We start from the raw sequence: 27,705 nt of genomic DNA, 5'->3' as shown, positions 1-27,705 counted from the left end.
AAAATCCAATATGTGCGTCGAATCTCTGCAAACACCCTTTCTGGACCTGGGTGTTTCAGGCGACTATCAAAATCTTGGATCAGGAGCCTGGTTACTGGGTGTGCAGGATCTAAGACTATAGGGTGCAAGGTACAAAGATTGAGGTTACCTGCCCTGCGAAGTCTGCCTCCCACACGAATTAGTTCTCCAGCATGGTCAAGCTCTGGAGACAAACCTAGAAGTCGACTGCTTTTGAGGACAGGTTTCCCAGCCTTTAGGAGACGTAAATCCTCAGAGAAACTGTCAGACTGAGCCATTCTGAAGATCAGCTTCTCTGCGTTGCAGTAGTCTTCAGCAGTTGGAATGCGTTTGTCATCTGTTGACACGGATAGCTTCTGGACCGTGCTTTCGAGGAGCTCCTTCCAGGTGTTGCACTCATTTGGATTTATCTCAGGGTAATTCGTCATAGCAGAAATGACACCGCAGACAACAGACTTGCGGAGTTCAGAGGAATCATCAACTGGATTGATGGTTGGGTTCCCTGGCCATTCGTTGGGGGGCAACAACAGAAAGGGGGGCCCTTGACTCCACCTGTTGGGTTTCTCGAGTGCTTGCAAGGTCTTACCCCGGGTGATATCGTCGGCTGGGTTTCGGGCAGAATCAACGTACCGCCAGATATGATGCTCAGTTAGATCCTGAATTTCTGCCACCCTGGTCCCAACGAAGACCTTAAAGTGACAAGATTCCGACTTCAGCCATGTTAACACTGTTGTGGAGTCTGTCCACAAGACTGTGTTATCTATCCTCAATGTAAGCTCATTGTGCAGGAGCTGAGAAAGTTGAGCACCAACAAGTGCTGCACAGAGCTCTAACCTGGGCACTGAATGGAGGCGTTTAGGAGCAACCCTGGAACGAGCCATCAGAAACGAGAGCTGGACTGTCCCTGGACTCTGACCATCTGAGGTTCGAAGGTAAGCAACTGAGCCGTATGCTTGCTCAGATGCATCGCAGAATATGTGCATCTCTCTGCGGACTTCAGACATGTCTGTCTCTTTGGGTAAGTACGATCTGGGGAGTCTGATCTGGGGTAGAATCTGGAGCTCATCCGTCCAGTCGTTCCACTTCTGCAAGAGGTCTGGAGGTAGCAATGGGTCATCCCAACCTCTATGTTTGTCCCACAGTGATCTGACTAATACCTTGGCTCTGGTGGTGAAGGGCGAAATGAACCCCAAGGGATCATACTGGCTTGCCAACACCCTGTAGATATTTCGCATTGTTGGAACATCATAATCTATTGGTCGATACTTGTAACTCAAAGTGTCGCTTGTGAAGTGCCAGCTAAGTCCCAGTGTTGACTCTGGAGCATCCGTCTTCTCATGCGCAAGCCAAAGCTCCACACTGTCCGATCTTGCCTCCTTTGGTAAGTGGCTGATGACACTTGGTTCATTGCTGGCCCACTGGCGCAGTTCGAATCCTGCGGACCTCAAGAGAGATGTTAGTTTGTCAACCACATTTCTGGCCTCGGCTACAGTGGGTAGGCTCTCAAGACAGTTGTCGACATAAAAACATTTCTCAACTGCCAATCTCACTTCGTCTCCTGGCTGGCTGCTCTCTGTGATGTGGCGTTGCAAAGCAAAGGTAGCACAGCATGGGCTACAGCTTGTGCCAAAGGGAAGCACCTGCCATTCATAAACTGCTACTGGTTCCTCTCGGCTCACGTCTCTCCATATGAAGCGCAACAAGGAGCGGTCCTCTGGGAGGAGACGGACCTGGTGAAACATTCCTTTGATGTCACCTGAAATGGCTACAGCATGTTCACGGAACCTCAAGAGGACTCCTAGCAGTGGGGCACCTAAGGTTGGACCAGGGAGCAGGTACTCATTTAAGTTCTGTCCTCTGTACTGGTAGGAGCAATTGAACACCAGCCTGTTCTTGCCATTGTGGCTCACCATATGGTGAGGAACAAACCAGGTCTCTTCTTCCCGTCCTAGCATCTGAGGACTTAGTTTGACCACTGACCCAGCTTGAATCAACTTCTCCATCTCGACTTTATAGGCCTTAGCTTGATCTGGATCCCTGGAGAGTCTTCTTTCTACACTTCGTAAGTTGGACATGACTGCTTCCTTTGAGGCCTTTAAGTGGGGCATATCCTTCCGACGAAGAAGTGGAGTGGCATAACGAAGAATGCCGTTCACTTCCACACGTGTGGTCTTGGCCTCAAGCAGAGAAATAGCCTCCTGATCCTGTCTCGAGCGAGTTACCAATTTCTCATTTCTGAAAGGGACAGTATCCACTTGCCATAATCTTTCAACATGTTTCATCAGCTCACTCACTTGGGGGGATACTGATGATAGAAGGCACTGCTGAGGACGGGCTGACTGATTCACTGTCCATGCTGGACCCTGCAGAGTCCATCCCAGGCGAGTACGAATGGCAGCAGGGCCTCCTAGAGGACCCAAACGGACCGGCTCAATGGGTGTGATAAGGGAGGGGTGGTCACTCCCGATGAGCAGAAGGGGATGTATCCTCTTGAAAGAAGGTATGGGGAGACCAACCAAATGGCTATACTTCCTCTTAAGTAGATTCATGGGGTAGGTGTGGTCTGCTAGGTCAATGCGAGTTGCTGTGAAAGCTCTGGAAATCGGATGTTTGATCTTTGGAGATGCAGGGGAGGAGACAGAGAAGGAGACCGAAAACCCATGGAGATTTTGCACATCTTGTCTGATGGTACGTAAAGGTAGCTCCTCCGGTGTGCCTTTTAGACCTAGTTTCTGAGCCGCAGAAGGTAATAACATTGTTCTCTCAGACCCATCATCCAAAACTGCGAAGGTGTCAATGATCTTATCACCATGATGGAGAAGAACACGCACAACCTTCAACAAGACTCGCTGTCCTTCAGTGGGTCTATCTAAGTAGAGCACCTCAGTAGCTGGGCTCGCAGCACATCTCTCTTTATTTGTGGACTTTGCCGAGCCTTCAGTGTATCGGTCATTTACCTCATGTAGAATCTGCAGATGCCTCCTATTGCATAGACTACAGGGTTTCTTGAGATTACACTGTGCTGCATGGTGGGATCGGGCACATCGCCAACATCTCTTGTTGGCCTTTATCCAATTTGTCACTTGCTCTGTGGTGAGCTTGGAGATAGCAGTACACTGACTAAGATAGTGCTCTGAATTGTCACAGAATGGGCAGTAAGGTTGGCTCTTGCCCTTTCTTAAGATAGCCCTTTGAACCTCCTCTACTGAGGTTCCATCCTTGGATCCATGCAAAACAGCAACAGATCGCTTCCATGGGCGTGTCTCGACCTTGGGTCCCAGTTTCTCCCTTCCCATCCTCGTAGGTAGTTGACCATCAAAATCCTGACACCAGGCCTCATGCCTTAGCCAGTCAGCCAGGTCCTTCAGAGTGTAACTGGTCCCAGCTTGAGGAAACATGTAGCGACGGAAGTCTGCTCTCTGCTCCGGTGGTAGCTTGCTCAGTAGGCGGGCAACATGTGAACCACACCGTAACTCCACTTGTCCCTCAGAGCCAAGGGTGCTAAGCAAGCCTACAAGTGACTGGATCTGAAGTGCAAACCTCTCAAATGCAGCAGTGTCACCACGTCTTACATCTGGAGACTCCATCACAGTGGCAATTCGCTTCAGGGCTAATTGATGTGGCTGGCCAAACTTGTCATTCAAAGCTGCTAATGTATCTGAATAGGGTCTTGGAGAGTGCAGATAGGCATCAGCAACCAATCTTGCCTCTTCTAACCTCAAGTGATCCACTAGGACCTGATACTTGAATAATTCTGTTGCCTCAACTGGTAGAAGGTTCTCTAATGCGATTTTTAGACGAGCGAACTCGCTTGGGTCTCTATGAACAAAGCTAGGGATGGTTGGTCGAGGCCCTCTATAAGTCGTCTCATTCGCAATGTTACTAGTGAGGAACTGTGCTGAATAAGGTGAAGCAGCTGATAGAGGTTGTGAGACAGCTGGTGGATGTTCAGACCGGAACTGCCTGGTGGGTGGCACCCAATGCTGTGAGTAAGGATTTGAGACCCTGTCAGGTATCCGTGCAGGAGTGGATTGTGCTGCAATGCCGTGGTGCTTCCGGAGTGGTAACACATCATGCTTTGATGTTAGGGTGGGTCGCTTTATAGCTGACTCAGGCTGCCTAGTGGCTTGGGTCTTCTCCTTGAGAATTTGAAGTTCACTCATCATCGTGTCAAGGCGTGCCAAGAGTGGTTGATTACTTGTTAGCTCATCTTCAGTATAGTCTGGCCAGGGGGGTGGTGCAGGCCAATCCTCCTCCTCACTGTCTTGTTCAGGAATGGGCTCTTTCATTGCCTGAGCTGTATCTTGACCTTGGTCTCTCTGTACATTAGGTGCAGCATTCACTGATTGCTTCATCTGTGTTAGAATAGACCTCAGCTCAGCCAAGTCTGAGGACATACACTGTTGTGTCTTTCGAAGAAGACAACGCTCATACCTTATCTCCTCTAATTCTTCTCTGAGATCGCTGGATGAGTGTCTGGACAAAGGGGGTCTTTCATAAGGGCTGGAATGGTATTGCTCTGGATCAGATGGGTAAGTAAAATGATTCTCTGAATCATGATACATCTTTCCGGCTGAGGAGCTATGCTCAACATCATGGAATGAGACCTCCTCTTGAATGTGCAGTTGAGGTGCGGGTCCATGATGTGAGGTCATGGGAGTCATTCTTCTAACCTCCTCCGGGTGAGTGGTACACCCAACTTCATGTCCCTGCCTCTGATGATGGGAACCAGGAAACTGTACATCATAATCTTCATAGCGTGCAGGGGGGTGAATATGGCGCCTAGGACGGGCGCCCTGCACATCATACTCTTGAGCAGTATCCATGTTTGGACTAAACACAGGGCCATCCGGCTCGAAGGACCATCAATGTAGTGGAGACCACTGTGAATGTATTGTTGTTGGCTCTGGTAGCGAGGTACACCGTGTTCAGTCTGGTGTGTCGGCCAGAACACCACTAAAGCCAGAGTTTGATCAAGAGTTTTATTGCAGGTAAGGACATAGGCGTAGTTACAGGCTGTGGTAATTTCTCAATAACGCACAGCAGCTGAACAGAGTTGAACAGTCAGAGCAAACTAAGGTAGCTGGCCATGAGGCAGCAAAATCTACACTGTTTCCTACAGGAAATGACATCAGAGAACAACATGTGACTAGCTTCAGCCAATGGCATTAGGTTTCCACAGATTAAACAGAACAAATAATATATTAATAAATTATTAAACTCTACAGTCAGTTCTGGGCCTTTTGAACACATAGAGTTAAGTTTAATTAAATGGACATTCAATTCAGTGTTAGTTGAATGTCAGTTGAGCATCAACAAGGCCATAAAATGGACCATCCAAGTAAAGTGTTACCAAAAATTTAATTAAATGAACTAAAACATTTAACTGCTTTTTGACTGTGTTTCACATTTTTATTTTATAATGCATAAACAGTAACATTAACATAATAAACATTTTCTAAACCATATAAAATGAGTAAAAAGGAGCTCTTACTTTGCCTCATTGGCTCTATTGCTGCAGTGCCCAAACGTCTAAGTTGCTGTTTTGCTGATTCTGATGCAGTGGGTGATTATAGCTACTGTGGCTACTGTAAATTTTTCATTGGTTGATTAATGTTCTATTCTGATGGACAGTAGGCTTTAATTAGCATTATGTGCAACAAAACATAAAAAAAGAGAAAATACATGCTGTCTGTTGTAATGGACGCAGGGTCTGAAAGGGTTAATATCTTCACTGAGTGAGACTTCATAGTTAAAGTCACAGCGCCTCCTAGTGAGCAGAAAAACACATAGAGGAAGCTCTGTTCCTTTAGACATTTAAGTTATATCCAAATTAAAGCATCAAGAGACTTGTTTTTTTCTTCTTCTTTTTTTGTTGTTTTCTTGTAATAATTGACAATATAACTGTTTATAAAAATGTATTAAAAATGTTCTAAGAGACAAAATTTGGATGATGTATATATGCTGAGATATGATTGCCTCTTAAAATAAAGAATTCAAAATAATAAGACAGGAAATTGTCTTAAAAAGCAATATAAGCAATATAAGCAGACGACCTCACAGACAGACGATGCTGTTAGAGCCTAAATCCACAGTTTTATTAGACCAGGTCTGCTCAAAGGCAAAATTCTGCACAAGAAGCAGTTTAATTTGTATTGAATTATATTTATGTCGTATACTGACATGCCATGTATCATTACACAGGAACAAGTCAGACAAACTACTTTTTTCAATACAAGAAACAACAAATTAGCAGATTTACACAACCCTTATATATATATATATATATGACCATATAAAAGTCACCACTGAAGACGTTTTACAGTATTTAACCGAAACACAGTCTAGAATGATGCTTCTCGGAGAAGTTCTCAGAAACAAGGGCTTTTCCCCAAACCAGAACCAGAAGACTCTGATTCTGCACCAAACCCTGGAATATTCCTCTCATTAAAACCCAGCAAAACAGAGCTTCTCTCCCCAGCCGGGGGGAAGAGTGACTCACTTCTCTGCTTTCCTTACAGCGGCTGATACTGAGTCAACAATTTTAAGGCTGTTTTCACACCTGTAGTTGTGAAAGTTTGTACGATCTGGATCAGTTAATGAGTTCGTTTATTTGGAGCTTCAGTTTCTCACTCTGTTCGGTTTGGTTTGGTTTCACACAGGCATAAAAACAAACCAAAATTCTCACACCAATAAACCACGCGAGCATGTTGTCACCTCTGAGTGGTCAGAGCTGACTGGTTTGGGGAAAAGAAAGTAAATATAGTGAGAAGATTGTGTGTTTCAGTGTGTATACCTGTATATCTGTGCAGCGTGAAGCTGCTTTAACATACAACGCTGAAAATTTGCAGCATGGAGCAGCAGAGACAGTGTTTGTATATTTATTTTACTCTATATATACTATGTTTGTAGTGTATATTATATGCATAAATAGGGCTGGACGATAAGTTTATCTCAATTTTGCGCCAGAAATTTCTGTTTTGTGTCGATCCAGTACCAAAATGGCCAAAATAGACAATATAATCACGTGCATTTACAAGAGCAACAGGATAGAGGCGCTATAGAAGCTCATCGATGTTGTCAGAAATGTCGCACTCTGAAAACAGGCAGAACAAATACACAGACGTACTTTAATGCATCTAGTAATGTGACTGGTTCAATTCAAAGGTAAAGCAACTACATCTGGATGTAGCTGTGTCTGAGTTTCCTCATTTTTTAATGCTAAAGCTCTACGTTAAACTTTTACTTAGCACATTAAAAAAAGAGTTTAATAAAAAAAACATAAAAACTACCACGAAATATTATAATAAAGTTAAAAAACTGTAGTCTCTTTGACAGGCAGAAGACAAAACACTATTATTTTCCTCTCTCCTGTCCAAAACTACAAGAAAGTACCAGCATTTAAACTTTTTTTTTGAACAGTCACAGAATATTGTTGTGATTAAGAAACATTTTTTAAATGTCTGCTCTCAGGTCTGTTGGCTCATAGAATTCAGGTATGAGGGTCTTTTTTTATTTAACCCTGGCATCTTTACGATCGCACTAATTCTCTACACTGTGAGCATCAGGGTCACAATGTTCCTGAACAAATTCCACAATAAAAGCCCCTAATCCAGCATTCAGACCACACTGGGAGTGATATATCACCAGGTGAGGTCTTCCTGAAGATCAGCAGCTCTTTACCTCCTGCAGTTTCATTATCTAACAGCAGAGGAAGCTGCTAAAACTGAAACCAAGAGAGACTAGGAAATGAGAGTCGCTCAGATTCTCCACTGTAATAAAAACAAACCCAGCCCATAATACACACGGAGACAGGAGGCTTAGCTTAGAGCACACACACACACACACACACTTCCTCATTTACCAGTGTTAAAATACCAGTTATTTACACTGAATCTCATTATCTACTAACAGTGCTAAAGCAGACCAGAAAGGTTTAATGTTTTCTAATTGAGATTTTACCAAGTTTGGCCTCAAATTCCTCTTATAATTTAAACTTTTAAGAGGCATAGTGATTTAACACAGAGGAGTTGTTTGAGCTTCAGCTTCACTAGTGCTGAGTCTGAGTGTCCTTATTTTGTAAATGCTAAAGCTCTCTGTTAAACTTTTACTCAGCACATTAAAAAAAGGAGTCTAAAGAAAAGAAACATAAAAAAGAACCTGAAAGATCATAATAAAGTTATTAGCCATCCAAAAATACAGAGAAATACCAGCATTTAAACCTTTTATATCATGATTTAATCATGGTTAGTCATGATAGTCAAATATTGTAGTGGCTAAGAAATATACATTAGTAGTTACAATATACTATATACTATAATATACATAAGTGATCAACACCACTAACATAAATACTTATCTAATTAATATTAATAATATTTTGCATAACTATGGTCAAAATAGACAATTTACATGAAGAATGAAAGACCAGATTTCATTGAAACACAAACAGACTAAACTACTACCCAGAAAACTATTTTTTTTTTTTTTTTTTTTATCGATTTTACTTCATTTTTATTGCACAGTAATTCAAGGCATCCTCAGTGTTAATAGTGCCTTGTTCTGTATACATTATTTTTTATGTTGAAGGCATAAAAAATGTGATAATGGTGAAATCAGAGGAAGTGATAACAAAAAATTTCAATTCTTGGAAGTACACACTGGAAAAATAAATAATTACAAAAATATATATTAATACTGACTATTTTATTTATATTTAAACATTATTCATTACTTCAGGCTATAGCATTAAGATAAATCACATAAAAAAAAATCTGTAGTGATTAATCTTTAATTGACTGACACCACACACATATATATATCTATTTATACAGATACTATAAAATTATAGTAAAGCTAGAGAGAGTCTGAGTCTAAAGAGCAGAAGCGTTTATTTATTTATTTATTTATTTTATCAGATTTATAACACACCCACACTGAAACACACTCCGCTCACAGAAACCACACACTGCATTTTAATCATGATAAAGAGTTTCAGCACAGACACAAACAACAAAACAGGATCTAAACAGAAACAGACCCACTGTGTTCGTTTGTATTACTGCAGTTGTTTTTGTGACTTTAGCCAAAACACACGTCTCCAGATAAACGTTAGTCTAAGCTCTGTTCTAGAGAGGTGGGGAAAAAGACTGAGACCTTGAAGGAGCCACAGCAGCCTGTATGAATCTAAAAATAAGAAACCACATAATGGATAAAGTTATCCAAAAGCAGTGTGTAAGACTGGTGGAGGAGAACATGATGCCAAGATGCATTAAAAAAAACTGTGATTAAAAACCACCAGGGTTATTCCACCAAATATTGATTGATTTCTCAACTCTTAAATACTCTTTATGAATATGAACTTGTTTTTTCTTTGCATTATTTGAGATTATATCTATTTTTGTTATTTCAGACATTTCTCAGAAGCAAAAAACTGAAGCAGAAGTAAAGGAGAGATTCCAAGAGCAAAAGTCTTTAACCGAAAAATCCAAAAAAATCCACAGAAAATGAACAAAAACACAAAAATAAAAGCAATGACTGACAAAATCCAACTAAAATAAAAAAATAAAATAACCAACTATATTTAAAAATATATATTTGCTATATATTTTTTCTCTTTTGATTTTGCAACATACAATTTTTCCTTTTGATTTAAAACATTTTGATTGCAGATTTTATTTTTTTTTACGTAAAACTTTTGGCACAAAATTCACTCCATAGTTTATAGAATAAAACAACAATCAGAGAAACCGATTCAGACAGTGTATATTAGAATCTCTGTATATTTGTAGTCTTTTGTATAATAATCAAAAGTCTGCCAACCACAGACATAATCATAGCACATCCTGCTCAGCACTTTTGAGACAGTGTGAAACAGGAAGTCATGCGCGGGGTGGCTGTTTACACTGATCTAGAGTCAGTGCTTCTTATCTGACACCTAACCTCAGCAGCACGGCGAGGACTTCTCTCTCTCCATCAGAACAAAGGATGCAGTTTAGCAGTTAAGCTAACATGTAGCCGTATGCTAACAGACCACATCAAGCTGAGTGATCGGGGTGAAATCGAGATTTGGTGATGACACTGCTTCATGCGGTTGGTGGGGATGTTACTGTGTCTCTCTCTCTGTGGATATAAAAACTGCTTAGGCTGGTTTTGGCATCCGATCGATGCATCGCACTCATCCAGACAGACGGAGGGAGAGATGGAGGGAGGGATGAAGTGCATTAGCCAGACTGCTCTTCTACATCCAGCTATTTCAGTACAGAGAGCCGAGAGTGGAGCATCTGCTGTTTCCCCTCCGTTCAGCATCCCTCTTACAATTTATTAAAAACTGGGCAAAGAAATTATGGATTTAAAATGTTTTTCTCACAAATTTAGCTAAGCTAATTGTCTGCAGCAGCTAGTAAAACAAAGAAATATTCAGAAAAACAAAACGAGTCGATCAGGAAAAGCACCGTGTCTACATCAACCAGTGAATTAGTATATTAGTATTCATGGCTCCGCCCACCTCGGCTCGGGACCGCCCACAGACAGAGCAGAGCTGAAGCTGGGCAGCGACGCCGTCTCGTCAGATAGGAGATAACTAACAGCGCTAGGAGCTAACAGCATGCAGTTCATTCCTGTGTTATTTGTGCGAATAACACATCAGTGTTTTTATACTTTACCCAGTAATTCAGAGCTAAGAAACAAATGGTTAGAATTAGTCTATGAAGGAAAACCACCAGCCAAGTATAATTGAGATAGGTAGGTTTATGTTTTTACTTTCTGGAACTGGACTACCCACCTCTGTGTGTTAGAAACTACAGGTTTAAATAGGATCTCCGGTGGATTTGGTGTTTTTTTACAGAGACTCTAAGACTAGGTCAGTATAGGCTGAACTGCACTTCAGCATTTTAGCATTAGCATTACACATGTTGTAAAGTCACATATGGCACTGCAAAGATTGTTTTCCGTCTCGCTGTTAGCCAATCCTATCGCTCTTCCTCGTCCACTCCTCCACTGGACTAAAGCAGTGTTATACTGAATCACCTTAGCACTTATTTTTACAACGAAAAGAATTAAAAAGTGATGGAATGAGACCTTTAACAGACATTTGGCAGCAACACCTGCACAAATAATCTGCATGTTTCTTCTTTTGCTTCAAACCCTAGTGCATTTTTAACTGTATCTTTACTGTATTTTTACTGTATATTAAAACAGCCACTAACATTACCCATTACCTTTCCGGGCCCTGGAGAAGAGCTTGATGCTGGCGGGGGCGGAGCTGGAGGAGGAGCGGAAGAGGCCGCTGAAGCTGAGGCGGCGGGGGGATTTGGGAGGGGACTCCTGATAGGACGAGGGGTACGGGAAGACGCTCTTTGGTGTGCTGGGATTGGTCCGTGGCCGTACGGGGGCTGACATGGGGCTGGAGGGCTGTGTGCCGGGACCCCGGGAGAAGAAGCCTCTGGTGGGGCTGGAGGAGTAGCTCTCTTCAGCCTGAAGGGAAAAAAAACATTTTTTACCATATTGAACTGATTTAAGTCTAATATGTAGGGATGTCTCCGATCTGATCATGTGATCAGAAATTAACTTCTGTTACAAATCTGATCAAATTCTTTGCATTATTATATTGTATGCAATAATACAATAAAACTTTTCTACTATCAGTAGATTAATGCTAGTCGCGTCATTAAAGCTCTAAATTGAGGAAGAACAGCTCTGTACAATGATCAAAGTACTGCTAACACACTTCTCTTCCTCCTCTGTGTGTGTGTGTGTGTGTCTGTGTGTGTGTATGTGTGTTATTTTAACAGATTCACAAGGAATCCGAATATGCATCTCCTCACACATTAAAATATATATTTTTTTAATATTATTTTTAAACTATAATGTTTTAAACGTATTTTTATTTGTAAAATGCAAGTTGCCTCATAAAAATGATGTGTTATTTTTGATTATACAGACATTTTTTGTTGCTTTATTTAAAAAAAAGATGTAGATTTAAATGGAAATGGCTATTTAGTACCTGGTTATTTTGTGATAAAATTGCCATGTTTTGATACTCTTGTTTTAATAAGAATCAAAAATGTATGAAAAAATCTAAAGGGACAACTTGAATGTGTTTTAATGCATATTTTTTGTTTCTTTTTTCCTCTGATGAGAGTAAAGTACTAAGTAATGATCTCCTAAACAATCCTGGGACGAGGTTTTTATGTGGGCACCAATTTGAGACATGCCACTAATCTAAACATGCGAACTCTCTTCATGCATTCATACATTACGTACATTCTAAGCATTTTCAAGCAGAAAATACCAGGAATTACCACATAGAGATATGAGAAAATATTGCTATATCAATGTATTGCAATAGTAAGTTTTGTAATACAGTATTAAATCTGAAAAACACAGCATTGATTTTTAATTAATTGTTAATAAGTGAAAATTGGTTTTGGATCGTGGTTCATTTTGTGTTGTGTTTAAACCTCGACCACTAGAGGGCAGTGTTGCACTCTTGTCTTTTGAACATTTCTATTTCATCTTATGATTTTATGATAAGTAATTATTATTGATTAATAACAATATAACAGCAATACAGTGCTTTGCTTATTATATTGTAATCCCTGTATTGTGTTGCATCAGTAACTTCTTGTCATTACAGATTTAAATTTAAAAGAGTATAAATGGTATAAAACAGTGGATATGCTGAAAAACAAGGCCAATCTGTGGCAACTTCATCTAGAGGCCTTAAAGGATCTGCTGCTCACATCCTGGTGCCAAATACCACAAATACCACAACCTCAGAGGTCATGTGGAGTCCACGTCTTTACAGATTTAAACTGTTTTACCTGTATTTTCCCTTATGTTTAATTTTAACCAATAATTAATTAAACAATTCAATGGCAAATGTAGATGTTATGCAGTATTAATAACATAATATATAAAGATAATAAATTCTGCACATAACAACAGGGATTATACACAGAGCTCAGCCAGGATGTATTATTATTATTATTATTATTGTTATCAACCCAACACATAACAACAACAACCACAATCAGAACAATCTGGTTGGATAAGGATCTAGAAGCACAGAGTAACACTGTGTTCACGCTCCACAGGTACTCTTCAAGAACAAACAGGAAATACTCCTCAGTCTGGGCTCACTTCCTTTAACCAGACTACAACCAAACAACCAAACAACCTCAGCGTAATACCTACTAATCACAATAGTAATAGCTGTTATGTTCCCCATGTTCTCTACAGTCATTCCCCTACATTAATTACCCAATAGACCACTGAAGTCGTGCGTCATTCTGTAGTCCTTGTACATCTTACGTGAATAAGTGTTTTTCCCTATAAGAAAAATGATTAGGGTTTTTAAAACCTGGTAAATAAGTCCTGATCCCTGTACGTTTTATTCTGTGTACATTTTACTCCTGAGTAGGGGTGGGCGATATGGCTCTAAAATAATATCACGATATTTAATGGTATTTTCACGATAACGATATTTTTGGCGATATGACAAAACACTAAATTAGAAAAAATGTTTAGAATTTTATAATTGCATATAATATGATATGGCTAACTGAGATATTAAAAAATAATAATTAATATGAGTAGTCAATAATTCAGAATGTCATGATACTAGTAATGCACTCCAAATTTCTCCATATATTCAGGATTAAAGTAAAATAAATGATTCTGGACAGATATAATCTGTCTCTAGTAGATATACAATAGAAAATGAGAACAGTGTGAATTTTTCTTTTGCTAAAAAAGGCAAAAAAGTAGAACCCTGATGTGATAATTTCACAATATTTCAGGGTATAATATTGTTCACGATATTAAAATTTTTTGGCGATATTATCGCATACGATACAATATGGCATACCTCTACTCATGAACATCACTGGATTCTCTGAATTACGAGATCGTTTAAGAGTCGTAATGAGAAAAATGCTAACTTTAAGCTAATGCTACAGCGCTGCAGTGAACTGACCTCTCAGTCCAGCTGCAGAGATTAGCAGGGGACTATTTTCAGTGCAACACCAGCGAAAACGCTGGCGTAACTATACAGTGTATTACACACAGCTGATCCAACTAATGAACTAACTGCCCTTACTGAGGAGAGCTGAGTCTCACAGCATAAAATCACTAAAACAGATCAGTGATACTCCAGAACCAGCTGTAACACGTTTAACATTTACCCTCTTTATTATGCAGTGAAATAAATGGGTGTTTTTGGTTGGTTGTCGCCTCAGTGAGGGCAGGTAGTTAGTTGATTAGTTGATTATTTGGGTCAGGTGTTGTAATTAGAATAAACTAATGACTGTAATTAAATACTAAACCTGCAGGGAAGTGCTGCTGAACTGAGAGACACTTTCTCTTATTATCTGCTTTTTAAAGCTCTAACACAGACTACACTGCTCAACACCACACTGCTCAACATCACACTGCTCAATATCACACTGCTCAACATCACACTGCTCAACATCACACTGCTCAATATCACACTGCTCAACATCACACTGCTCAACATCACACTGCTCAACACCACACTGCTCAACATCACGCTGCTCAACATCACACTGCTCAACATCACACTGCTCAACACCACACTGCTCAACATCACACTGCTCAACATCACACTGCTCAACATCACACTGCTCAACACCACACTGCTCAACATCACACTGCTCAACATCACACTGCTCAACACTACACTGCTCAACATCACACTGCTCAACACCACACTGCTCAACATCACACTGCTCAACACCACACCGCTCAACATCACACTGCTCAACACTACACTGCTCAACATCACACTGCTCAACACCACACTGCTCAACATCACACTGCTCAACATCACACTGCTCAACACCACACTGCTCAACATCACGCTGCTCAACATCACACTGCTCAACATCACACTGCTCAACATCACACTGCTCAACATCACGCTGCTCAACATCACACTGCTCAACATCACACTGCTCAACATCACACTGCTCAACATCACACTGCTCAACACCACACTGCTCAACATCACACTGCTCAACATCACACTGCTCAACACCACACTGCTCAACACCACACTGCTCAACATCACACTGCTCAACACCACACTGCTCAACATCACACTGCTCAACACCACACTGCTCAACATCACGCTGCTCAACACCACGCTGCTCAACATCACACTGCTCAACACCACACTGCTCAACATCACACTGCTCAACACCACGCTGCTCAACACCACACTGCTCAACATCACACTGCTCAACATCACACTGCTCAACACCACACTGCTCAACATCACGCTGCTCAACACCACGCTGCTCAACATCACACTGCTCAACACCACACTGCTCAACATCACACTGCTCAACACCACACTGCTCAACATCACACTGCTCAACACCACGCTGCTCAACACCACACTGCTCAACATCACACTGCTCAACATCACACTGCTCAACACCACACTGCTCAACATCACACTGCTCAACATCACACTGCTCAACATCACACTGCTCAACACCACACTGCTCAACACCACACTGCTCAACACCACACTGCTCAACATCACACTGCTCAACACCACACTGCTCAACACCACACTGCTCAACATCACACTGCTCAACATCACACTGCTCAACACCACTACATTACTGAAAGAGTTTTCACCTGTTTAAATGCTTTAATGATCCTCTGTGAAGAAGCATAATAATCCAAAACGTGATCTGACCGGAGTTCGCTGTTATTATGCAGAATCCAGTCCTGGGTGATTTCCAGCCACTATGCTGTGACGTCAGTTAAGCACTAGCTTAAAGTTAGCATTTTTTTAATTACTACCCTTAAACGGTCTCGAAATTCAGAGGATCCAGTGATATTTAGGAGGTAAATGTACACAGAAAAAACGTACAGGGGTCTGAACACATTTATTTACCACAGAATGTGATGGAGGCCAGTGTTTAAAAAGCCCATTCAAATCCCTATTCACATGAACCACTTAGACACGGAAGTCCAAATATGGGCATAAACAACATGGTGCCGACTACAAAATGATGATACAACCTCAGTGGTCTATAGTCTGTATGTCTGTCCTGATTAAATACATTTAGCGTATAACGTATCAAACTGTAAAAATGTAACTTCTTGATTTTTTTGTTCCTCAGAAAATCGTTTTTCTCTGAGTTTTAATTTTCCCCACCGACGCTCCCCTGAGCTCTTTGTAAAAAAGCTATTCAACAATTTGTCTATAATAGGTTTGAAAATAAATAAAACTTAAGAAAGCTAAAAAAAAATAATAAAATAAAAAACTGCTCTTATAATAACATTTAACAACAAACTGATTTATGTAATTTACGTAAAAATAAAGTTATTTTGAGTTCATTTGTATCATTTCTAACACATTTAGAGTGTTTTTTGCTCACTTTTTTCTCTCTCACAATGTTAATCCTTTACAGCTTCAAAAACATGTATTATGCGAATTAGGCGATGGCGTAATTTAGCGACTTCTAGGAGATTTTAGTATGGGGAAAAAAATCTATTTAAATCGAAAATCAGATTTTTTTTTTTTTTAAATCGAAGAATTTTTTTTGGGGCCATATCGCCCAGCTCTAATCATGAGTGACCACCCTCAGGGCGTCCTGTTAGCATTCTCGAGGAAAGATCAGCACCTGATCACCAGCGTTTAGCCCTTTAGCAGATTTCCACTCCTCCACCTGGAACTTCTGTGCATTTTCTCATCGTTCATTGGGCAGGAGACCAAAGTCTGAGCTTTATTTGAACGTGTGCCCGAAGCCTTTTTACAATCCTCTCGCTGTTTTTATTTTCCCGGCTGTTTTGCTGGAATGGGTTATATTTGCCCTTTGACTGTAGCGGTGGTTCAGTGCCAGGCTGAGTGTGAGCGGGGCTGGTGGAGGGGGTGGAAGGGGGGGGGGGGTGGGTGTATGAGATACCTGCATCAATAAATCATACTGAGGGGAGAGAAAACTTAACCAGTTCAGCACTGAAACACCGGCAGCATTTAAAACAAGATCCATACACTGTTTTAAAACGCTATGTTCACTTAACCTTTACTTAACACACTAAAACCATCTGAACAAGAAATACGAATCTACACCAGTCAAGCAGAACATTACAGCATTCTTATTTCCACACCCATTCTCCATTAGTTCAGCTCCACTGACCACATAGTGCTCACTGTAGTTCTGAAATTCAGACTGTAGTTCTGTATCTGTTTATTATTCTCCTTCTTTTACCCTGTTCTTCAACACTCAAAACCCACAGGATAGAAAAACACCACAGAGCAAAGAGTAAAAGTGAGAAAGAGAGATGGAGACAGAGACAGAGAGAGAGAGAAAGAAAGAAAAAGAAGGAGAGAGAGACAGAAAGAGAGAGACAGAGAGGGAGCGAGAGCAAAAGCAAGTGAAAACGAGAAAGAGAGAGCAAGAGAGAGAGACAATATGAGAGAGAGAGAGAGAGACAGAGAGAGAGAGAGAGCACAGGTAAGAAAGAGAGACAGAGCGAGTAAGACAAAGGAAGTGAGAGAGACAGAGTGTGAGAAAGAGAGAGAAACAGAAAGAGAGAGACAGAGAGGAAGAGCAATAGAGGGAGAGCGAGAGAAACAGAGAAAGAGACAGAAAGAGAGACAGAGAGGGAGAGCGAAAGAGGAAGCTAGAGCAAGAGCAAGTGAAAGCGAGAAAGAGAGCAAGAGAGAGACAACGTGAGAGAGAGAGAGCGAGAGAGAGAGAGCGTGAGTGAGAATTTCGATAACCAGCACTGCAGTGATTAGCAGTGATTAGCATGGTGGTGGTGTATGAGGTGTTAGTGTGTGTTGAGCTGGTGGTACAGTGAGTGGATCAGATACAGCAGTGATTAGCAGTGATTAGCATGGTGGTGGTGTATGAGGTGTTAGTGTGTGTTGAGCTGGTGGTACAGTGAGTGGATCAGATACAGCAGTGCTGCTGGAGTTTTTAAACACTGTGTTTAATCTCTCACTGCCCTCGACTCCAGAATCAGAGGGGATGTTCACTGGATTTTGAGGGGATGTTCACTGGATTTTGAGGGGATGTTCACTGGATTTTGAGGGGATGTTCACTGGATTCAGAGGGGATGTTCACTGGATTTTGAGGGGATTTTGGTTCTATAACACTGTGTAATGAGTACACACTTCCAAGTAGCTGTTTACTAACAGTAGTTTGTCCTGGATTCACTTCTGTGTTTGTGGTTTAAACTAAAGTGTTTTGGAAAAGATGAAATACGGAAATAGTGGCATCATCTCACTGCTTTCACCTGAATTACAGCCCAGAATATAGATCGATATTTAGATCATCAGAGAATCTCCTACTACAGGAGCGATCTGTACATTTCACAGTGTTTCCAGCACAGATAACTGATAAAACAGCATGAAACGACTGGAAGGATCTGGTTTTGATGCCAGATACTACAGAACATCCTATCAGCTGCTATATTCACTTGTACTGTTTGGCTTCGTCATCAAAATAATCAATATATTACTGGATAAATAATATAAATTAGATTATTTATTTAGAACTTTGCTTTGGCTGTAATCACAGAATGTTTCTATGTTTTATTGTAATGCTCTAAACACCTGGATTCAAGCCTTTTTAACCTCAGTGCTTTCAGCCAATAAGAAAGCAACAGAGCAAGGCCAAAAAATACACCCACTATTTCCACACACCTCCCAGCCAGGCTACACTGTACTGCATGTTTTGACAAGCCACATGTTATTCTGTGAAATACGTGCTGCCTTTCTGAATCAGAGCCTACTGTAATGAGACTGGAACTGCATCATATTTGCCTCTCTTAATACTTATTACTTATTACAAAAAGCCCATGAGTGTATGTTGATTCGGTTTTATTATTTGTTATTGTTTTATTTTTCATTTTATGTTATTTATGCTTCATTTATTTGGGATATTTCAAAATTTTTGTGTTCCAGTTTCAATTTCTAAATATTATTATTATTATTAATATTTTTAAAAAATATCAATACCATCGTTTATCTCAATGCCTTATGCAACATAATATCGTCCACAAAAATCTGTTTTTGCTACAAATCTAAATAACACAGCTTTATTGACCTTAATGCACCAGCTCACTAGTTGGCAGGTTAGCATGCTACAAGCTACATGACTAACAACAACAGCAAAAATAAAGGTAATAGTGGCTAATGCTTATGCTGCTCCAGCAGTGCTAGCCGGGATTACTATATATATATATATGTAATACTGACCTCTAAAACGGCTAGAGTTAGTGCTTAGTGTGGTTAGCAGGTAATGCTAATTTTGCTAGCTGAGGTTAGCATCAGACTACAGATCGATAACACTCACCTCTGAATGGCAAAAGAGCTAGCACTGTGTTTAGCGGCTAATGCTAATACTGAATACTGCTCCAGCCTTAGTGCTGGAGAAACTTCACTGAAAAATCACCCTTATAACGCTGTACTTCAGTGGAGTGACATTACTGCTACTTAATACCTGACTGATAGAATTTATAATTCGCATAAAAATTTAAGTGCACCTTATAGTGTGACAAATACAGCATGTAGCTTTAGGAGCTACTCTGGCATATTTATTACAGATTTAACCATGTCAGTTTTTTACACTTTCATTGTTGAGTCGAAAGCATGCAAAAAAAAATGAATATGACTGTTTTAGACTGACTGTCTTTTTTAATTCCAGTGAACGACTGCGCCACTGGACTGTAGAGCGCAGAGAACTTCAATCTCCAGCAAACAAACCAGAGCGAGTGGTGATTTTATAGCAGGTGAGGGTAAGATGTTTATCTACAGAGGCAATTCAGGGCAATTACACAGGTAATGGCTTCCGTTTAGTGTTTGCAGCCCACCTACATTTAACAAACAACAGAGAGAGAGACAGATTTACCTTCGGGGTCCTGACTTTACCCTGCCTCTCCATTTCTCCATCCATAAGCGGAGAAGCAAACGGACTCAGATCCTGTAAAAACAGCAAAACGACAAAATAATGAGGTCAGAACGAGAATAAAAATGATTTATTACAAAAGCAACATTTATACATAAAACCAGCCCATAAAACAAATAACAGAGAGGCTGATCTAATGTATTTTTTACCATACTGGTTGATAATTAATCAGTATATCTTTACAGTATTGAACAATACTGATCTAATTCCAATATACAGCTCTGAAAAAAAAATTGAGACTATTTAAGAATGATGAGTTTCTTTGATTTTACCAAATTAAAAATCTCTGGAATATAATCAAGAGGAAGATGGATGATCACAAACCATCAAACCACCAAACTGAACTGCTTGAATTTTTACACCAGGAGTAAAGCAGCATAAAGTTATCCAAAAGCAGTGTGTAAGACTGGTGGAGGAGAACATGATGCAAAGATGCATGAAAAAAACTGTGATTAAAAACCACCAGGATTATTCTACCAAATATTGATTTCTGAACTCTTTCTGCGAATAAATGCTCTCATAATAAAACAACAATGTTCATTTTACTCAAACATAAACCTATAAATAGCGAAATCAGAGAAACTGATTCAGAAACTGAAGTGATCTGATTACGAAGTTAATGTGTGAAACTGGGGAATTAATTTCCTTAATACACAAAATTGCTGTATATTACAGTATATAGAATCTATAGAATAACTGCTGCATTGTGATGAGTATTAATCACCAGGTTCTTGCCCATAAACAGCTGTAGTATACACATTAAAAACTAAAATCTCACATAAAATCTCAATAAAATGATAAAAATCCTCCTCTTCTACTTACAGGTGCTCTCCTAATAGTTTCTCCACCGTTTACGACGAGATAAATCAAATAAATCCACTGATTTAAACTGATTTAAACTGAAATAAACTCCAGGTTGGTCTTGTTGAGTCGTGACACTCTGCTCTGTGAGTGAGTGAGTGTGTGTGTGTGAGTGTGTGTGAGTGAATATGAGTGTGAATATAAGTGTGTGTGTGTGATTAATATGTAAATGTGTAACTTGGTGTGTTAAAGGAGGTTAATGTTATTATCAGTATTTTCTGATTGGTCTAAATAAATGTGTATTATTATTATGGTGCTGCTGTGCCTGCGGGTTATCAGGCCTTGTGTTTTACAGCCTCTGCTGAACTCTGACCCCCAAACACTCCTCACCCCGGCCTTCATCACCGAGCCGCAGCGGCAGCAGGAGGAAGAAGAGTCCGGCCGTTATCAGCTGTCTAAAGTACAGATCATTTAAACACAGAGAGAGAGAGAGAGAGAGAGAGAGAGAGAGAGAGAGAGAGAGAGCAGAGAGAGCAGCTGATTTACAGAAGCTTTATTAAAGAAAAGCTGCAGTGATTTCTGATTGGCTCTCAGGCCAGTGTCACCGTTCACTCCATCACATCTACTGCTGTTATACAGATAACATGTGTATGGTCAGCTAACTCTCACCTGACTATAACTCTAATACTACACTCACTGAAAATTCTACATTATTATTATTACTAATTATTTATTATTGATTTGCCCTGTAAATTAAATACAATTCTTATGTACTGATTTTTTGCACTTTTCTACCTTTATTCATTTATTTATTTATTTCCCTCTTTTCCTTGTGTTTGTTCCTTGTTTACTGTAATGATGCTGCCATATATATATATTACTCTGTCACTTTCCTATCTATCTATCTATCTATCTATCTATCTATCTATCTATCTATCTATCTATCTATCTATCTATCTATCTATCTGTCTGTCTTTCAAACACAAATATTGTTTTTTATAGGGCTGGCAGTCGCGTGGCCGTGAGCAGTGAGCGCTGCACAGACTGAGCTCAGTGTGTAAACAGCATGGAGCAGCAGAGACAGAGAGTAATCTGTGTCCCACAGCAGTGTAGAAAGTGTATAATCACTTGTGGGTTTGGATATTAAATAACCATGAACGACAATATTACACTAAACCTTCACTCTGAGTGAGTTTCTTCACTAAACACTGAATTATGCAAAGAATTTAGTAAAAAGGGAGGATTTCCCGTGAAGTTCCCTTTTCTGTAATAACAGTCTGCTGAATCAGATCAAAATAAGCAACTGGACAGTGTCCCAATACACGCAGACTGTTTCATAACTGACCAAACACACTGTGCCAAAGAGTTCTGCAACTTTCTTTAGCTGAGATATTTAGTTGTTATTACCTCTTAAATATACAGGTCTTACACGACTAGAAAATCTCAATCCTAATCCTTGATACTGTTTGTTTTGGGTGATAATGACTTCTAAAGTTGTGTTGTCATTTTGTAGTCCTAACACTAAGATTCCTGTTAAAAACTCTATTGTAATAGAAATGAATGGAAGTGTTTAAGCCACAAAAGCCCTGGATCTCTGCAAGTCTTTACACCAAACTTTACACCACTTAAAAACCAAGCTGAACTGCGTGAATTTTTGCACCAGGAGTAAAGCAGCATAAAGTTTTCAAAAGCAGTGTGTAAGACTGGTGGAGGAGAACATGATGCCATGATGCATGAAATAAAAAAAAAACTGTGAATAAAAACCACCAGGGTTATTCCACCAAATATTAATTTTTGAACTTGTTTTCTTTACATCTTTCTTTGCATTCAGCCATTTTTCATTTTCTGCTAAATAAATGCTCTAACAATGTTCATTTTACTCAAACATATACCTATAAATTGCAAAATCAGATTGCAAACCCACCTTAATCCTTCCTAAAGCTCCTTAAACTCCCCCTACCTGCCAGCCTAATAATGTGTAGGTCAACCTCACGCCATCAAGACAGTTCTGACCTTTTCAAGGCATGAACTCCACAAGACCTCTAACCAACACCAGCAGATGACATGTCTCTCCAAACCATCACTGTTCCAGATTGTAGAAACTTCACACTAGACCTAAAGCAGTTTGGACTGTGTGTCTCTCCACTCTTCCTCCAGACTCTGATCCCTTGATTTACTTTAAATGAAATGTAAAATTTACTGATGATCAGTGATGGTTTGGATAGACGTGTCATCTGCTGGTGTTGATCCACTGTGTTTTATTAACAAGTCTAAACTCAGTGCAGTTTTGTTGCTTCCCTCTGCTGATGACAACTTTTATGGAGATGTGGATTTCATTTTCCAGCAGGACTTGGCACACTGCCCACACTGTAACTTTAACAAAAGTAACAATTGGTTTTATATAATATTATAATTTTATTAGACACTGATTTTTGTTTTTTTTTTATGGCTGTAAGCCATAAACAAGCATCAACAATAAAAGAAATAAACGCTTAAAATATTTCACTCTGTGTTTAATACATCTATATAATATATAAGTTTCACATTTTTGAACTGAATTACTGAAATAAAGTAACTTTTCACTGATATTCTATTTTTTTGAGATGCATTAGTAACTTTAGCTGTTATTGAAGGAACTCACCGGCATGCAGAGTCTGAGCGCTTTCTTTTTCTTTGGGTTCTTCTTGGAAGGTTCTCTCTTCCTCGAGTCCATCACGGTGCTGCCCATCTTCTCCTCCTCCTCCTCTTCTTCTTCCTCCTCCTCCTCCTCCTCTCTCTACACTCTTTATTCCTGCGTTTCTCTCTGTTCTTTTAATCAGTGTAGTTTACTCTCGAGCGGCTCCTCGCGCTGCTTTAACGCGTTGAATTTAAATTTAATCTGATTTTTAAGTCTAAACAGTACAGGCAACAAAACAGTCACGCTGCGCGCGAGCCTGCCGTGCTGATTACGGAAGCGCGAGCGCTCGTCGCCAGGCTGCAGCTCCTCGTGCCGCAGGAAAACATCCGCATTCCCGCCGCGCTCCGCGAGCCGCGCTCGCGCTCAGAGCCCATCACGCGCAGCGGCTCTAAAGTAACAAACAAGAGAATACGCAGAATACGGTAACCGAGAGACCCGCGCGCGGCGCCGAGCGCACGAGACGCAGCTCGCGGAGAAAAGTATGTGCGCACGCTTGTGTTTAGAGTCTGCGTGCGGGGGCGTGTCTCCGGGGGCGGAGCCTAAACTACACCTTAAAGAGGCACTAAACCTTAAAACATTTTTTTTCTATTAATAGCTAAAATACGGAGCCCGGGAGGGGCCGTGGATAAAAAAACAATTAAATCGAGTGAACGATGTAGCAGTTCGTGCTCACGTTTTCTTTAATTCGAGTGAACGATTTGCAATTCGTGCTCACGATTTCTTTAATTGGTGCTCACGATTTCTGTAATTCGTGCGCACGATTTCTGTAATTCGAGTGAACGATTTCTGTAATTCCTGCTCACGTTTTTATGCAATAAGACAATAAGCTGGGAGGGAAAGGAGCATTTTCTCTCTTGATCTGTTACAGGGGTGCAGTGATGATAATCAGTTATCTACCTTTATAACCTGCTGATATTAATGCACTAGTGTTACAGTTAGATGTACAGTACAGTGAGCAGATTTTGCCTGGTGGTGGAATCTCTACAGCGCGTGGGGGAGAGCCGTCCGCGGCACGGGTTCCCTGGCCGCGAGCGCAGGTCTTCACGGAGCTTATTTACCAACAATATAGACAAATATAGTCAATTCCAGTCATGATTAAAGGAAACAAACATTACTAATGCAGGATAACTGTGTGTTATTAAAACCAGATCAAAACAAAGTTATAATGCAATGTGGAACTGTTTATAATTTCTTATTTTCAACAATAGTATAACGTAAAGAAGTATAATTATATAAATATACAGCTATAAGACTTAGGTCCAAATGTACACTGTAAAAGTTAATAAAGATAATACAAAATTAATGCAAGGTGTGACAGTTGTCTATGAATGGCTCATATAAGAGCTGCTTTAAATATGTAACACTATATAAAATCAAAATAGCTGGTCTAAAATACTATTAATACAATGTATTAAGATATTTAGTAAATAGGCATTTCATATAATAATTTGGATCAATTTGATAATTTATTCCAATATGTTTCCTAAAATAATTAAGTTTCTATATCTGATGAAATGTCCTGAATATCTGCTTATTCTCAAATCACAGTGTCCTGCCCAGAAACATGCCACAAGCTTCAAATAAAAAAATATAATAATTATAAACTTCTTAAATGTATATTTTCTGAATTATGTGTTTATTTATTATACAAATTATTAAAATATAGATTAAATCTATCATAAAAGTAATAATGATGTAACCAGATTTAAGAAAGTGTGCATTTCCTTGGAGGCTGGCTGAATGTTATTTAGAAATTAATAAACACATTTGCACATTGCATTATAACTTTGTTTTGATCTGGTTTTAATAACACACAGTTGTCCTGCATCAGTAAAATGTTTGTTTCCTTTATTCATGACTGGAATTGACTGTATTTGTCTACATTATTGGTAAATAAGCTCCGTGAAGACCTGCGCGCGCGGCAGGTGTCTGGCGGCGGGGGAACCGATGCCGCGGACGGCTCTCCCCCACGCGCTGTAGAGATTCCACCACCAGGCAAAATCTGCTCACTGTACTGTACATCTAACTGTAACACTAGTGCATTAATAACAGCAGGTTATAAAGGTAGATAACTGATTATCATTACTGCACCCCTGTAACAGATCAAGAGAGAAAATGCTCCTTTCCCTCCGAGCTTCTTGTCTTATTGCGCATAAAAACGTGAGCACGAATTACAGAAATCGTTCACTCGAATTACAGAAATCGTGCGCACGAATTACAGAAATCGTGAGCACGAATTAAAGAAATCGTGAGCACGAATTGCAAATCGTTCACTCGAATTAAAGAAAACGTGAGCACGAACTGCTACATCGTTCACTCGATTTTATTATTTTTTTATCCACGGCCCCTCCCGGGCTCCGTACTAAAATATGTTCCTTTGAAGTAATAAAACATTATTTTTAATCATTTCCTTTTATTGCAGTCGTTTTCACCCTCTCATCTTTAACTGAGCTATAGATGCAATGATGATGTTTTTTCTTGTACTTCCATGTATGCAGACACTGACACTTGCAATATGCAAATCAGTCAATCAATAATACCACACCCTTGCTGACGTCCAACCATCTGCCCCGCCCCTAAACCCATACATCACCTAGTGCCTCTCCCAAACTACTCTTTTCAATTTATTGCCTTTTTAAAATTTGACATGAGGATGCAGTCAACAAAAAACCAAACAAAAGGGGGTTTATTGCCCCCTTTAAACCTCTGCAACAAAAATAGTAAAAAGTAAGTAAAAATGGACAAACCGTGCTTAAAATGTCAATATTTTGTGTGGCCATCATTATTTTTCAGTACTAGAAATTCACAGGTTTCCAATAGAATCCAAACCTTCCACTCCTTTATGACGATATCACTCCACTTTCTGTTTGAGGATGCCCCACAGATGCTCAGTAGGGTATAGGAGACATGGAGACATACTCTCTAGATGGGATTAGTCATTTTCTCTCTTTTATGTTTTTTTTTTTATCCTCTGTGATTTTATTCCTGTCCAGAACGATCATGTACGTGTTTTTCTCAGACGATTACAGGTTGAATTATCTACAGTTTTTCTCTGAACTTCGTGCTCCTCCGGTAATTTTAGTCCCGTCCGGACGCACATCTCTGAGTTTCGTCTCCTCGCGTTTAATAAAAAACTATTTGTCCACTGCCGTGCACCGTAATTACACTTTGGGAGCTTGGGCGTTTCCACGGAGATCCATGTAAAAAAAAAAAAAACAACATCGAGTGGAAATGGAGGAGCTACTGAACATGAACGTGATATCATGTGACTGAGAAACTCACTGGTCCTCCTGTTTTTTCAATTGCAGTTCAGATGCAGGAGTTTTATTACTGAGTAGAAATGAAAAATATTTTTTAGAGACGCCCCCTGAGAAAATAATCCCGTCCAGATAGAGCTTATGATTTTGTTTTCTCTGTTTGGATCTTTTGGTTCGAAAATCTACAGTAAAACAGTTCAGGAGCTGAAAAAACACAAACCCACCAACCAAAAACCCAGAGAAGAGAGATACAGGATGGTGTCTGAACTGAAACTTTGGAGAAAACACACACACACACACACACACACACACACTCTGTTTGTGTCTAGAGTGTGTGCTGCTCAGAAGGCCTCATGTTGGATTCGCCTCCAAAGGAACGACTGAGCAGCCCAAACTCACCCCAGCCATGACTCACACACAAACACACACTTACACACACTCACACACACACACACACACACACACACACACACACACACACTTACACACACTCACACACACACACACACACACACACACTTGTGCGCCATCTGGCGCATGGAGACACTGCACACAGAATGAGTCATCTCCTTCCGCTCAGCGCAGGCCTGATGTTCCTTTAGCTGCCTTTACACTTCATCCTCATCCTCCTCTTCCTCACTCGACTCTTCAGCTTCGAGAAACATGATTTTAATAGTAAGTGTTTAATAAAATAGCTATTTGTCCACTGCTACACACCGTAATTACACTTTGGGCGCGCTTCGTTTCCTCTGAGATCCACATTAAAAAAACACAGCAGCGAGTGGAAATGGAGGAGCTACTGAACTCTTAGAGTAGAAGTGTGAAATATTCTTCTCAGACGTCCCCCTGAGAAACTAATCCCATCCGGATAGGACTCCTAAAAGAGTCTAAACCTCTGGAGACATCCAAAACCCATCTTAAAAACAGTTTGTCCAATGTACCCTGCATAATAATGGTATGTTAAAACCCTATTTAAAACCCTGTCTTTCACTTGGGA

General features: G+C 40.1%; 1 protein-coding gene across 2 annotated transcripts in view; it reads right to left on the bottom strand.

The window, feature by feature from the left end:
- Positions 1-23,959, bottom strand: part of prkag2b (protein kinase, AMP-activated, gamma 2 non-catalytic subunit b) — a 44,192-nt gene extending 20,233 nt beyond the window's left edge. Inside the window, exons 1-4 of one of the 2 annotated variants that reach the window (XM_049482026.1) lie at positions 23,416-23,505; positions 21,165-21,229; positions 19,917-19,988; positions 11,238-11,493 (exon numbers count right to left, since the gene is read on the bottom strand). In XM_049482026.1, the coding sequence (XP_049337983.1) occupies positions 11,238-11,493; positions 19,917-19,988; positions 21,165-21,176 (340 nt within the window). In that variant the 5' untranslated portion in view covers positions 21,177-21,229; positions 23,416-23,505. Of the gene's footprint in view, positions 1-11,237; positions 11,494-19,916; positions 19,989-21,164; positions 21,230-23,415 lie in introns of both variants that reach the window. The other variant, XM_022677779.2, reaches the window with a different exon arrangement.
- Positions 23,960-27,705: the final 3,746 nt, after the last annotated feature.

Source organism: Astyanax mexicanus, chromosome 8, assembly GCF_023375975.1.
Source record: "Astyanax mexicanus isolate ESR-SI-001 chromosome 8, AstMex3_surface, whole genome shotgun sequence".
NCBI classification, from domain to species: Eukaryota; Metazoa; Chordata; class Actinopteri; order Characiformes; family Acestrorhamphidae; genus Astyanax; species Astyanax mexicanus.
Note: the sequence above shows the minus strand (reverse complement) of the source record. Positions and strands in the feature narration are given on the sequence as shown.